The sequence below is a fragment of the Ornithodoros turicata genome, chromosome 7 (genome assembly GCF_037126465.1).
Source record: "Ornithodoros turicata isolate Travis chromosome 7, ASM3712646v1, whole genome shotgun sequence".
NCBI classification, from domain to species: Eukaryota; Metazoa; Arthropoda; class Arachnida; order Ixodida; family Argasidae; genus Ornithodoros; species Ornithodoros turicata.
In genome coordinates, this window is record NC_088207.1 from 38,686,823 (window position 1) to 38,701,377 (window position 14,555).

The window sequence follows — 14,555 nt, forward strand, 5'->3', positions numbered from 1 at the left end:
GTTTTAGTTGTTGCTTGTTTCTCTGCATACCTGCAGCAGCGAAACCATTGATGGTTCAATGAATGGTAGTTCATAAGGTGTTTTACTGCACAATTTCAGCAGTAAAAGCGATGAGGGATCATGGTAGAATGGGGGATGATTACGGAGACTGTTGATGATACCTGAGTATTAAAAGGAAAAAAAAAAGATATTGAAAGTGGTAAAGAGACGAGTGTTAAAAAAAAGAAAAAGAAAGAACAGCTAGGTGGTGGAGGGGTTAAAAAAATTAAAAAGAGGTATTAAAAGTGGTGGCACGAGTCCCAGGACACTTGACCGCCAGCACGGGGAAGGCCACTCTGAAGGTTAGTGCGGGGTGGGTTTCGGGACCACTACGTACAGCAACAATGCGGTCCACAGCGGCATACCGCAACTCATGCAGTAGCATGTGCTCAGAAAGGCACCACTGCTGGGACCCCCGAGCAGCACAGTCATGAAACGTGGGCCGTGGGATGTGTAGTGTCTTGCCAGGATTTTCTATATCGTGCCCAACGTTGAACAGAACAACGACAGAGGCTCCTTTCCGTCCGTACACTTCAATGCTTTATTTTCGACTCCCTCCTACCTCTACAGTTTCTCCCAGCGTGTCTGTTTACAGACATCGTGTTGGATCGACGCGCCTACGTGGCGGTGTGTATTACGTTACTTCGATGCCATCCGTGTATGTGATATTATATGTTCGGTTATACGAACACTACATCCCCCCCTTGCTTTATTAAAGTCCTTCAGTCACATAAAGAAGTAGTCTGCAAATCTTGTAGGCGGTTTTCCGCGATTTGCACGTTCGGAACTACGGCAGTTTGTCACTGCTGCTGTGGTATGGCTGCTGGTTGTGCGTTGATCCGGGCTCGCATCAAAAGGGCTGGTGCTATCTTCTGCGTTGGCAGGAGGAACAGCTGTATGGGCAGGGTGCTCCGCTGTTTGCCACTCGTCCGAATCCTGAGAGGGGATTTCAGGAACGCGTTTAAAGAATGAGGCATTCCTGACAATTTTCTTGTTGTCGCGTTCGGTGGTGATCGCTGTTCCCTGGACCCTGATGACTCGGTAGGGTCGAGGGTCATATGCAGACTCACACGACAGTGGCGACTGCCGTTTCAGTAGCACAGTGTCTCCTTGTCGAAGTTCATGGTGCGCTGCATGACGCTGCTGCTTTCATTTGCTCCTTCTTCTCCCGGTCTCTCTTTTCCAGGTTCTCATGGGGTTTCTTTTCTGGTATCTCAGGAATTCTTGTTCGAATTTTTCTGCCGAACAGAAGTTCTGCTGGAGTAATGCCAGTCGTGGAGTGTGGCGTTGCTCTGTAGTTCAGGAGATAGTTGCTGATTTCTTCTTTCCAGTTGCTTCCGGAGGCGCCAGCCGCCTTCACGGTCTTCTTGATACTTCTTATAAATCTCTCTGCTTCACCGTTTGCTTGCGGCCACAGTGGGGTGGTACGGTGATGACGTATGCCATTTTGGCTCAGATAGCTTGCGAATTCTTTCGAGAAGAACGGCGGACCGTTATCTGTTTTCAGTACATGTGGTAAGCCGTGTACTGCGAATATATCGTTGAGTTTTGCCGTCACCGCTGTGGTAGTCAGTGAAGACAACGACGCAACGATTGGGAATCGTGAGTACTCGTCCACGATCACCAGCAGGTAGCTGTTTCCTGGCAAGGGTCCTGCAAAGTCTGCTGCAAGTGACTGCCATGGCCCATCGGGTAGTGGAGTCATCATCAGGGGCGAAACCCTCTTCTCCTCGACAGTTGTTTGACAGGCTGTGCATCTCTTGATCACGGCCTCCGTCTTCTGGTCTATGCCTGGAAACCACACTTTCTCTCGTATCAGCTGTTTCGTCTTCACCAGACCCTGGTGTCCCTGGTGTGCAAGGTGGATGACCTGCATTTGGGCTTTCTCGGGGATCACCAGACGAGTTCCTCTCAGGACTATGTTGCTGTCAGTGACAGTTAGCTCGTCCTTGATTTGGGCAAAAGGTTTTAGCTTTTCATCTTTCCACAGGCGTTCACGAGACTTTCGATCAGCTGCCCGTAGTGCGCTGATTAAACTGTTCATCTGCGCATCGTTCTTGTATGCATCTTCGATGTCGTGCACGGTTAGTGCGTTTGGCGTGGCTGCCTTCATTACAGAGGAGATGTATTCTTCAACTGCGTCTGTTTCTCGGAAAGGCTTGATTTCTTGCGGTGAGGGAGGCGGATGCCTGGACAAATAATCCGCAGGGTTGTCCTTTCCCGGGATGTGCTGGATCTCGAACAGGTAGTGTTGCAATCGGAGGCTTAAACGTTCTAGTCTTGCTGACAGTTTTGCACTGGGGTTTCTCAATATGGACACCAACGGTAGATGGTCTGTCTTTACTGTGAAGTGTCCCCCAGCGAGGTATACTCGGAAGTGTTCGATAGCCGACACAATTGCAAGCATTTCCTTGTCAATCTGAGGATATCGCCTCTCAGTCGGGTTCAGTGCTCTGCTGTAGTACCCCAAGATACTGGGTATCTTGTCCCTTTTTCTTTCTTGGACCAAAACGCCGGCTAATCCATCAGGTCCAGCATCGGTGAGGAGATATGTGTCTTTGCTGTCGTCAAAGTACGCCAGTGTGTGTGCTTGGGACATGGCCTCCTTCACTTTGCCAAGTGCCTCTTGGTGTTTTGTTGTCCAGGAGAATTCGGCGTACCTGCGTGTCAGGCTTCTCAGTGGCTCTACGAGTTCGGCCAGGCGAGGGATGAATCTGCCGCAGTAGTTAACCATTCCGAGAAGGCTCCTGACTTCGGTCGGGTTTCTCGGCGGCGTCATTTCAGCTACTGCTGCTACTTTGTCTGGGTCTACACTCACTCCCTCGGCCGAAAACACGTGTCCGAAGAATTTGAGGACTCGAGTACCGATGACACATTTTTTTTCGTTGAGTGTGAGTCCTGCATCTTCAAGACGTTTCAGCACTAAGCGCAGACGGCGGTCGTGCTCTTGGATTGTGCGCCCTGACACTAGGATATCGTCGCTCACGTTGATGATGCCATCTTCATCTGGCAGGACTTGTCTGATTGCGTCCTGGAATATTTCTGCTGCGGCATTCACGCCAAAGAGTAATCGTTTATATCTTCTGAGACCGCAGTGTGTGGCGAAAGTGGTTATGACTCTTGACTCTTCGTTTAATTCAAGCTGGTGGTAGCCCTCATTGAGGTCAAGCTTCAAGAAGTATGCAGCTCCATTTAGTATGTTTACTATGTCTTCTGCGGTAGGCATGACATGACGAACGCGCGTGATTGCTGTGTTGGGTTCTCGCATGTCGATGCACATTCTCACCGCTCCGTCGTTCCGAGGCTTGGGAACTAGGACGACAGGGGAAACCCATGGTGTCGGTCCTGTCACTGGCTCGATGATGTCGAGTTCCTCCAGCCGTGACAGCTCGGCTTCTAGCGCTTTTCTTAACCGAAAGGGAATCCGCCGGTGCTGACGGGCGACGGGCTGCACGTCTTTCGAAATCTCTAGTTTCACTTGGAAGTCCTTGAGCTTACCGAGTCCATCAAACAGCTTCGGAAATTCCTTTACGGCGTCGACGGAAGACTTCTCGGCAATGTTCTGCACAACGCTGACGAGTTGTAGTTCTGTGGCTGTCTGGTAGCTCAAAAGGGATGTCTGTGACCCTTTTACAACGTACACTGGTGCTCTCGTTTTCGTTTCTCGGGCACTGAACTCAGCAACGAATGTTCCCAGCACAGGTATCTCTTGGGTAATACCGTACGGTACGAGACGCGCTGCTGTAGCGTCTAACGGTGTTCGGAGCTGTTTACGCCAGGTTTGCTCTCCTACAACGTTGACCCCAGCTCCAGTGTCCAGGTAAAAGTCTATTGACGTATCATTAGCCTTGACGGTGACAACTGGAAGCTTGCTCGTGTTGGTTCGCACATGAAACAGTGACTCATCTGAGCTCGGGGCTTGCTGAGGGTCTGCTGTGGAGGTCGATGCAGCCAGGGATCGCACTGTTTCCTTTGTCTCTCTAGGGCCTCTGCACCATTTAGCGAAGTGGTTTTTCTTCTGACACTTATGACAGGTCTGTCCCCAGGCTGGGCAGTTTGTCTTGCCACCTTTGTGGGGCCAGGTCCTTCCACATGCTGAGCACTTCTCTGTTTGGGTGTCTTCAGTGTGGTTTTGTTTCGGACGATTTCGTTGTTGATTTTTCTTCGGAGGCGGACCCTCATGTGGCTGCTTCTTTGGTGTGATCTTCTGCACAGGTTGGGCAGACGTTGGGGTCTCTATGCTGCTAGCTTGCACTTCAGAGATCTCGATGCTGCGTCCCGTGCTAAGCAGTTTCTCCAGCGTGATGTCCGTCTCACGAAGTGCAGCCCTGCGCAGTTTCTGCGACGATGTGCCTTCTATGATCTGCGAGACTATCTCGTCCTCAATGGCGGTAAACTCACACGTTGCACCCAATCTTCTGAGTCGGACTTGAAACTGGTCCAACGTCTCTCCAGGCTCTTGTCTGGCCTGTCGAAACACATGTCGTTCGAAAACTGTATTCTTCTTAGGAGCGAAGTGCTCTGTCAGGCATTTGACGGCAGTCTTGTAATCCGTTCCCGTGTTAGAGAGCGACAGGAATATGTCGTACACTGCTTCGCCGGCATAGTGGAGCAGCATTGCACGCTTGCGCTCTGCATCTTTGACATCGGCCGCCAGAATGAAGTTCTCGAATCGAGCTAACCACTTGGTCCAACGCTGAGCGAGCGAGGACACATCTGAGTGCGGGTCGAACGGTGGAAGGGCTGGTAGGGAGCTCGTCATATCGCTTACTTGACGTGGCTCCGCGGCGTCTGTCGAACCTGCTTCTTGGCTTTGTTGTCCCGTTGCTTCGGACATGGGCTTCTCCGACGGTGGATTAACATCCCATCCTCGTCGCCAGTTTTTTGTAGTGTCTTGCCAGGATTTTCTGTATCGTGCCCAACGTTGAACAGAACAACGACAGAGGCTCCTTTCCGTCCGTACACTTCAATGCTTTATTTTCGACTCCCTCCTACCTCTACAGTTTCTCCCAGCGTGTCTGTTTACAGACATCGTGTTGGATCGACGCGCCTACGTGGCGGTGTGTATTACGTTACTTCGATGCCATCCGTGTATGTGATATTATATGTTCGGTTATACGAACACTACAGGATGCTGTGAAGATGACCATGGAAAGCAGCACGAGAGGGTGCCATGATAGCAAGCAGGCATCAGTGGATGGTGAATCCTCAGTGGAACCGGGCCTGTACCTTCAGAGGCAGCTTCAAGGTGCTGGCTGATGCAAAATTCAGGGGATAAGAGATCAAATCGTATGCCAAACATGTAGGTTCACCAAATGCAGAGGTGGTGTCCTCTACATGAGTCCTGATAGGTGATGATGGAATGTCCAGGAGGACAGATATGCGTGGCCTCTCGACTGGAGCACACCAGTAGAACTGCTGAACTGATTGTCTGGCTCGTAGAATGCGGCTTGTCGTCGTGCACAGGTCGCTGCAGGCCGATATGTGAATTCTAGTGGCCTTGTCCGTGAGATTTAGCATGGGGCACATTGCTCTGCACGCTGACTTGCAGTTTGTGCACACGTTTTTTAGCTTGTTTAGTGGCAGACTTCTTTGGTGGACGTCCAGCCGGAACCCTCTTCGCCCCCCTTGTGAGCCCCTTGCGTCGCCTTGCAATGCCTGTCGGCTGTACTTTTATGTAGCCACTTCGCCTGGTAGCACTACCAAGGGCGGCACTGATGGACATCATAGCGCCCACAAAGTGAGTTTCAGTCCTGGCTTTTTTTAGGCAAAGAACGGCCTTCCTCAAGCACCTGGAGTAGGTTTCATTCTGCCCTACCAGCGCATCTCCCCGCTCCAGCTCTTTTATGAAGTCACGAATGGTTAAGCCCTCAACCTGGAAAAGAAATTAAATTATTCAAAATTAATTTTGTTTCTTCTGGGCCTTTCTTAGACTGGTGAAGACCATTCAACATGTATCTGCTGCGTGGTGGTGTTGAGGTTCTGGTTCTACCACGACATAGGTGGATACGTTATAAAATGATTGGTGTTGTCGAACAAGCAGGTATCACAGAACACACAGAGTAATCACATTGTCAAGAGTAGGAAGCATGGAAGAAAGCTCAAAATGTTCTGAACTTTCCACCACAGCACAGTTTTCCACTTTGACGTGGAAAACTGTGCCCGCAGAAAGTCAGAGGGAGAACTGCTCGAAATGCCAGATATGCAGGGCTCTGTTTAGAAAGAGCGTACAAAGAAACCAGCAGTGAGGTCCTCGTTATACTAACAGAAGGATCAGGTAATGACGTTGACGTGCAACCATCATCAGCAGTACTTGCAGCCATGACACGAGATCATGTATCCATGGTCACATGGCCGGCTAACTTAGTAGACACACACAAACAGCTTTTAAAGGAGCAATGAGGTGACATTTAACATCGCTCGAAGTATTGCCTCGTCTGTCAAGCTGTCCACCAGGAGTCACCAAGCAAAATATTTTTGCTCTGCAGTGCATTATAGCCATGCAATTGAATTTACAAAAGACAGCCGGAGAAAGCAGCTGTAGATGGCCGATATGATGTGCTAGTTACGTGGTGAAGGCTCTGTGATTTGCTTCTTTGTCGTCACACGCCGCTAATACCTGCTTGAGCTGTGCATCACTGCTCATGTGAGGGGAGTAGCATAGGTCACAACATCCTCTCATTCTGTGCTGCACTCTTTTCACAAGGAGAATTTTTCAAAGGTGTGTGTAACGAAGCCCTCGCTCTCGCTGTGTAGGTCACCTACACTCATCGTTCCTTTGCAGAACTCATTCTATTGGTTGGAGAACACTCTGCACAAAAAAAAAAAAGAAAAGAAAGATGGGGGTCACCTCAGTGCTCTTTCAAAGCATGCTTGAGCATTATCCACGAAGGCGTTGCAAATACGAAGTGATTTTGCATGAAAATTTAGACAGATTCGCTGGATTTCGAAAGTCTGAAATATCAGTCGAGGACTGCACTGGTTTGGATGCAAGAGACAATTATAAGTATCCAAATTAAGTTTCATAATTTGACTTTTCTACAAGCATTTTCATTGTGTATACACAGTGACCTGTAGAGAAGCCAGACTAGGTAAAGCCTCTCCTCACCATGGTGGAAGCTTGAGCAGCTCCGGAAGTGCAGGGCTCTTGACTGCTATCGCCACTTGTGGCAGAACATTCACTGTCCATGTTCACTGTGTTGCTTTCCGGAAGACTTGAAGGCTGGAGTGATTGTCCTGCATTTTCCACCTGTTCCATGTCCCTAAATCCTGCGAAGAAACTCAGGGGTGGGCAGTTATCCCCCAACGCTATCCTTCCAAGTTCCATGCGATCCTCAGAAGAGAGCACAGGCGCATTGGGAAACATGCCACCATGGATCTTGTGCACCAGTGCCTGGTGCTTGCAAAAGGCACCTTGGCTCCCAGCTGGGCATGAGCAAAGCCCAACCTCCGAGTTGACTTCATAGGATTTTCCATGAGTTGTGGCACTTGGAACAGCATAGGAGCCATCACCAAGGCAGGTGACATGCACGGCAGCACCTTCAGGCATCCTTCTCAGCAGCCTGTCATACCCCAGGTGGTCTGCTGCAACACGGTTGTGTGCGTGCCTTAGCAGCCGCTCTTTGAAGTATTTCTCCCAGGGAACAGACACGAAGTCCACCATTGCCACAACGTTGAATGCCTTCACCCTGCAGAGTATGATGTCCTTCAGGACACGAATGCAGGCCTCAGCAAAGTTGTTGGTGTTATGGCCTCGTGTGATGATGCTTCTTCGAAAGAGCAACACCCACTGCTGTTCATTTTGCAGGAATGCTTGCACACGTGCTCTGTAGGAGTCATGGGACAGGGCTTGGAGCTCTTCCTTTGCTTTTTCCAAGCCTTCTGCGGTGTCAGCATACATGACCTGAAATGGATCATTACATTGTAAATGACATTTGACGGTAACGTAAAAATATAGTATATGGCAACTCAACAAGATAATTTAGGATTTTTTTCTTCTTTTCTGGAAAAGCATTGCTCTACTTTATTTTTGCCTTTTGCTCTTGTTGCTTTGATGATCAACACAAACAGGAGTAGCAAGCTGAACTTGTTTCTAAGAATTTGCTTTTGGAAAAAAGAGCGCATATGACAAAAAAGCTCAACACAGCGCACTTGTTGTGTATGCTGCCATATCAACCCCTGTTCAATTTGTTATTTTATTTTTATCAACCCCTGTTTACCAATTTTGCAATTTGAGACGTGTTAATTACGCCGAACAAAATTAAGCTTAAGTCGAGCACCCACGATGTCCCGTGCACGGCCTGTATTCCCGTAATGTAAATAATACTTGCTTTAGTCGAAATCGTGAAGTCGAAATCACGGCTAAGCCGAACAAATGTTTCGTCCCAGGCAACATTTTTCATCAACGAAGTTGAATTTCACTTTGGATCGGTAAACACCACCTTTCTCGACTATGAATCGCCATGATTGGCCAGGTTCTTCAAGCCAGCCAACACAATCCAATCCAAGTCCGCCTGATCGAGAGTTGATGGGATCGAGGCTTGCGTGATTCCAAAACTAACGCGAGACGCTGTGCACGGGCTGCTGTTCAGCACCAAAGACGCTAGGTGAGGACGCAGTGACGTGAAAGTCAAGAACTGTGTGTACTGTGTTAAGTTTTGTGCGACATGTCATTGCCGACGCTGAGGCAACGCAGGTTGAAGACTCTCACACTTGCAGAAAAGCGTGAGCTGATAGGAGCGGTGGAAGCGGGCACAAAATCAAAAGGAGAGACTGCCGCAGACTTCCGGATAGCACGTTACCCACAATTTTGGCGAAGAAGTAGAAGATTTTGTTAAGTTATAACTACAAATAAAGGTGATACTGATCCATTTGTGGACTATGCAAAAGTTCAGGGACCACTTTTTATCAGAATTTGGCAGTTATTTGATAAGTCTGGATCTGCTGGTCTGGATAGTGGGTGTTTGAGTTAATGAGAATTTACTGTACCATGCTGGAGCGTTGATTGTCCAAAAAGCGAGTTCCCATATTAATGAGACAAAAATGCATGGGGAAAATTTTGGTCCTCACAGAAACCATCCACAATTCGAGTTGTCCATATTAACGAGGCACGACGAGGCATGAATAATCCAGACAAAATACAAATGTCTTGACTCCTAATGAGGAGTTCCTGGCTGCCATTTTGTGTAGCATAGCAAATATGTCAGCATTGGAATTGCAAAACAATTTCTCCAGTCTTAGTGGCCCTGTGGTGCTATTACCCCTGTCATAAATGTGATTTTTGTGTGCTCCAGGATATTTTTGTACAACTTTGCAAACTTTAGCTTGTACAACAGGTGAGGTTCATAGCAATGAGCCGGAGCTCTTTGCTCAATGAGCCAGAGCTCATTGCTATATACAAAGATGGTTGTAGCCACACTTTATCAACAAACCTTCTGAAACGTTGACATCAGCTGCCTCCGCTGTCCTAGGCTGACATTCTTCGCAGATGTTAGCCAGCGCCACTCTGCCTGAGCCACATGGAAGTGGCAAAGTAACTGTGTCGCATTTGGCCAGACGCTGTGAAGAGCTGCCTTTTCAGCTGCTGAATTGTCCGTCATGAAGGCTTGAGGCGCCTACAAATAAGCAACATAACTATGAAACAACCGAAAAATAAACTACCTCTTCATACAGAAGCTGCAAAGATAGTGGCATTACACATTTACAATAGTCATGTTCATACTATTGTTCATACATGTTCAACTTAAGAAGGAAAAATATCTGGTCCATCATCTACATAAGACACAATAGCACACCAGCACAATATACTGTACAATAAAGACACAATAGCACACCTGGTAAAATACTGCAGCGCCACTATGGGGGAGGGCTCGTGTAGTGTCATGCGGTCAGCCTCAACAGCCAATACGGAAGCCAATACTAGAGTGTGATGGATCACATTATCTCGCGGAGGAGGGAGAGTGATGTCTCTGTGCCCAGCCATCCTATTTGTGGTGCAGTAATATTTTGACAGCTGACAGGCTATATTTCTCTTCCTTGTTATGTTGAACATGACTATAGTATGGTCATCACTAGCTTGCACTCTAGGTGACGGAGGTACATAAGTCTTAGGCAATATATAGGCAACATTACCTTGAGTCTGGGATGAACAGAGACAGAGGACACCAGATGCAGATGGGAGTCCCGTCCTGCCTTGTCCCCTCTGCATCACTTGATCTCCGTCTCCACACATCCCGAATTCAAGGTAATGTTGCCTATTTGGTAAGAACTTTAAACCACCCCAGTGCCAGGGAACATGCAGCTTCGTGTCATCTTTTCTGTGTTCCCCAGCACTGTGGGGTTTTAAAGTTTTTACCAAATATGTTGGACCAAGCAGCCCACACCACCTCATTATTTAATACGGCCTCCTCCGAGACTGCAGCAGCTTCCTTGCATTCAATCTTTATCTTCTGGGTCATTCCATGCCAAATGTCCCAGACGTATGCTAAACCATCCCTCATTTCTTTCAAATAAATTGTGGTTGATTGTTCCCATACAGCCAATGCTCCACCAGCTTCCCTTTTTATAGACAAACAACAAAATTCGCTCCGTGGCCGTCTCTTGAAGATTTGCGAAGGGACATGCGACCTACCTGGTGAAAAGAAATTCAACATAATAGCTTTTTTTGCAAGTTCCAATCAAATATCCTCTGATCGAGTGATGGCAAAGCATAACACTTTCGTGCCAAAAGTGTTGAAAGGTCAATCGACACTTTTTATCCATAGTTTACACCCGGAGTAAACTAAAAATTTGAGAACTTTTGAAATTTTTTTACAGAACTCTGCAATTTTTTTAGAACCACTTAAACTGTTCAGTGCTGTTGCCCAGGAAGCATACAACGTGTTAGAAATATTTTGACGCTCACAGACTTGGAAGATTATGTGAAACAAAAAAAAAAAATTCTGAAGTTTGGAAATATTGCTTTTTGCCACCAATTTTTGTCATCAATTGCACACTGAGGTGGTTCTGTTAAAATTGTGAGGCAATTGCATTTCATAGTATACCCACTGAATATTAATTTTACAAAGTTTCATCAAAACACTTTTTGTCTTTGCAGCAAAAGAATTTTATAACTTGACCACCGCCACACATCCGGATACTGCCCAGCAAAGTCGTAGAGGAAAAAAACGGATAAAAAATAGACTGGAAGAGAATTGGCTACATGATGACAATCACCCACAACTTATTTTGAAGCAATCTGAATCGGTCGAGCACAACATCTGGTACGTTTGACATGTAATGACCCTTCTCAAAATGTCTTCCCTATGCAGTAACATCCATGATATATGTTTCAGTTTAAAATAATGAAGTTATGATCCAAATGGATTTTCCTTCGGGCCCAGTGTGGGCGAGTACGATACTATTTGCTGTCATATAAGACAAGCATGTACTGAGAGGGTCTCACAGTGGAAGAGTAACCTATGATATTGACAAAATATCAATGGACCAGTCACACTACGTCACTGAAAATACTCTTACCTCATAACCCCCAAAGCAGTTTCTGTAGTGCTTTTTGAGAAGATCAAATGCTATGCTGTACCCCCGAGTGCTCTGAGAGTTGTGAATGAGCACGGTGACTGGAATTGCCCCAGCATTAGTTGCTGCAAGGAGTACAGTGATTGTGCTCTGTGTTGCATCACAAGATGAGGTTGAGTCGACGAATATGACTTCCTGAGCAGCCTTCAGTTGTTGTGTCCTCTTCATGATAGGAGTGACAATAACAACTGCCCAGGTTGAAGCATTTTTCGCGTCGTCTGCCTCTGTGCTCTCAGTCACATTGATCTCAACACCTAAAATGAAATGGTAACCACATACAGTCAACCGAAAATTTTGGGAACCTTGGTTTGCAAACACCTTTTGCTTTATGAGTTAACCATCTGATAGCAAAGCACAGCCTCTTTTGTGGATCCCTGCATTTACGAACCTTATATCTCAAAGAAGGAATGCAGCCCAACCTTTCTCGTTACCCATGTTTATGAATGAGGTCATGAGATGGCTGTGTTAGAATAGTGGGCGATCCAGGGGGGGATAATTGGATTTCCCTCTCTCCCTCCCCCACTACACGCTTCGACAAAGAAACCGCGCTAGCCCCACCAAACCGAGGGTCTGGATCCACCACTGTGAGAAAAGCTTAAAAGCTGTATATTGACAAAACATGCGTCAAGAGTCTAATAGAGTATGTTATTCAAAATGAAGACGATGCGACAAGCGTTTCCTGTGATACAAAACTATGATGGGTTAACCATGACGTGTAGCATTATTACAGAGTAGGTTTAAAAATATGTTAACCATTAAATTAACTTAACATAAACTAAAATATACATGGCAAAGGTTACCCTCTTGTCGGTACACAGAAATCTTCTCCTTCAGCTTCTGAATGGGCTCTCTGTCATCGCCATACGCATCCTTTCGCCATTGCTCATACCAGTGGTACACAGTTCTCTGTGTTGGGTTGACAGCTGCACTCGCAAGCAGTTCATGGGCGTTGCTTTCCATTTCCAGCTTGCTTTCATGTAGGCGTCTGGCCTCAGACACACCCATGCCCCCAAGGAAATAACCTAATTGTGACAACAAAGATGGGAGAAATTTGTAACAAATAGCATGTTGTAAGTTAACTATATAACGTGAGAATACACTGTCTTGCAATAAGATCAACAAATATACCTCCTGAGAACCTGAGCTCCTTGTTGAGTGAGTTCAGACATTTCAAATTGAAAAAAATTGAAAAAACAAAAACAAAAAAATGTAGTGTGTCAGGTCTCACAATACTTTGCCGCAGATAGGATGGCTGGGCACAGAGACGTCACTCTCGCATCTCTCCTCTGCCAGATAATATAATTCATCCCACTGCTTCCGTACTGGCTTTGAAGACTGGCCGCACGAAACTATGCAAGCCCTCCACCATGGGTGCGCTGCAGTATCTCTCCTGGCACACTACTGTGTCCTATTATCTCCAACAGTGTATGTAGACAACGGACCAGACTACTTTTCTTTCTTAAATTGAACAAGAGTATATTCTTGCTCTGTTTTTTTTTCTCTGAGTTTTTTTACCAGTGTCCGACATAATATGGTCTAAAATACAGGGTGTTTCAGTTCAATCCCCGGGCTCACGAACGGGTGCAACAATCGAGGAACTTCCTTTTTTACAAGTATCTGTCCAATACCGCCTACAACCTGTGCAATGTGTGGATGTGTTGGAGACGCTCATTATTTAAATAAAAATTCAAATGAGTTGTGTAAAAATACATAACTTCTAAAGCAGGGCGCTGTCGGCATTAAAATGGGTGCTACCTGTTTTGGGACCTTCAGTGGACACCTTTTAGAGAAAAATCTTCCACCGAGGTGCAGTAATTAATTGGTTTCAGGTTACATACTTTTGTTGCGGCTGGTAGCAGTGCAGCACAAAAGGGTGCTCTTCTACTGTCTCATTCAGCAATGAATTACATCTTTTCGTGCTTCGGAAGCTGCGACCCAAATACTGAAACCAATTAATTACTGCAGCAAATGACCCGCCTCTGTGGAAGATTTTTCTCTAGAAGGTGTTCACTGAAGCTTCCAAAACAGGTAGCTCCCATTTTAATGCCGACGGCACCCTGCTTTAGGAGTCTTGTTTTTTCATGAAACAAATTTGAAGTTTGATTTAAATAATGAGTGCCTCCCACTCATTCACATGGTGCACAGCTTGTAGGTGGTATCAGACAGATTAGTGATTTATCAAGACCCCTCCCCTACACCCCCCAAAATCTGGAGAAGACCCCCTAAAACCTCGTGAGATTGCATATTTTTTTTTATTGAGTAAAAAGCATGTAAATACACCCCCTTGCAGAACCGAACACACCCCCCAAGGACGAAATTCTGGGTAAACTACTGATGTCTTACTTACAAGAAAGAAAGTTATTGATTGGTGCACCCGTTAGTTCATTATTTAGCGTGAGAATTTAACTGAAACACCCTGTATGTACCTCAATACCCCTAATCATCAATTAGAATCATACCTCCCCAACCTTAAAGTATTGCTTTGAAGGGGTGGGTAAACAATAACATTAAATATAACAGATTGAAATAGAACTACAGCCTGAAAGTAAAGGAAGATATATAATTACAACTAGGAACGCACGAGCAAATAAGCAAGTCAGGGCATTTAAATATGAAAAAGTCTGACTCCAGTTTTACCATACATGAAATAACTGCGGCTACATTTCCTCAGCAGCATCTTGGTAGCAACATGGTAGCTAGTATTTGAGGCCACAAATGCATGAACCGCTTAGATATGCAGAAAACACGTGCAATGAAAAAGCAAGAAACCAAAACATGTACTAACCAAAGAACGTGTCTTTCGTCTCCGTTGTACTCCTCAGAAGCCTTAGTGCGTCTGCGCTCTCCGTGCTATGATTATGAGTACCACTGACACGGATCACAGCAGGCAAAGGGATCTCACGGCGCAGGAAGGCATCGTAACGTTTTGTATTTCTAGTTAC

At 46.3% G+C, this 14,555-nt stretch overlaps 2 protein-coding genes across 2 annotated transcripts; both read right to left on the bottom strand.

Annotated features, from left to right (window-relative positions):
- Positions 1-1,159: 1,159 nt before the first annotated feature.
- On the bottom strand, positions 1,160-5,145 carry LOC135400594 (uncharacterized protein K02A2.6-like). Its single transcript, XM_064632429.1, has one exon. The coding sequence runs from the start codon at positions 4,874-4,876 to the stop codon at positions 1,160-1,162; it is 3,717 nt and encodes a 1,238-aa protein (XP_064488499.1). The 5' UTR covers positions 4,877-5,145.
- Positions 5,146-5,262: 117 nt separating this feature from the next.
- LOC135400595 (uncharacterized) lies at positions 5,263-12,618 on the bottom strand. Its single transcript, XM_064632430.1, has 5 exons — positions 12,414-12,618; positions 11,557-11,867; positions 9,471-9,653; positions 7,148-7,942; positions 5,263-5,914 (listed from the first exon to the last, which is right to left on the bottom strand). The coding sequence occupies exons 1-5, from the start codon at positions 12,616-12,618 to the stop codon at positions 5,531-5,533; spliced, it is 1,878 nt and encodes a 625-aa protein (XP_064488500.1). The 3' UTR covers positions 5,263-5,530.
- Positions 12,619-14,555: the final 1,937 nt, after the last annotated feature.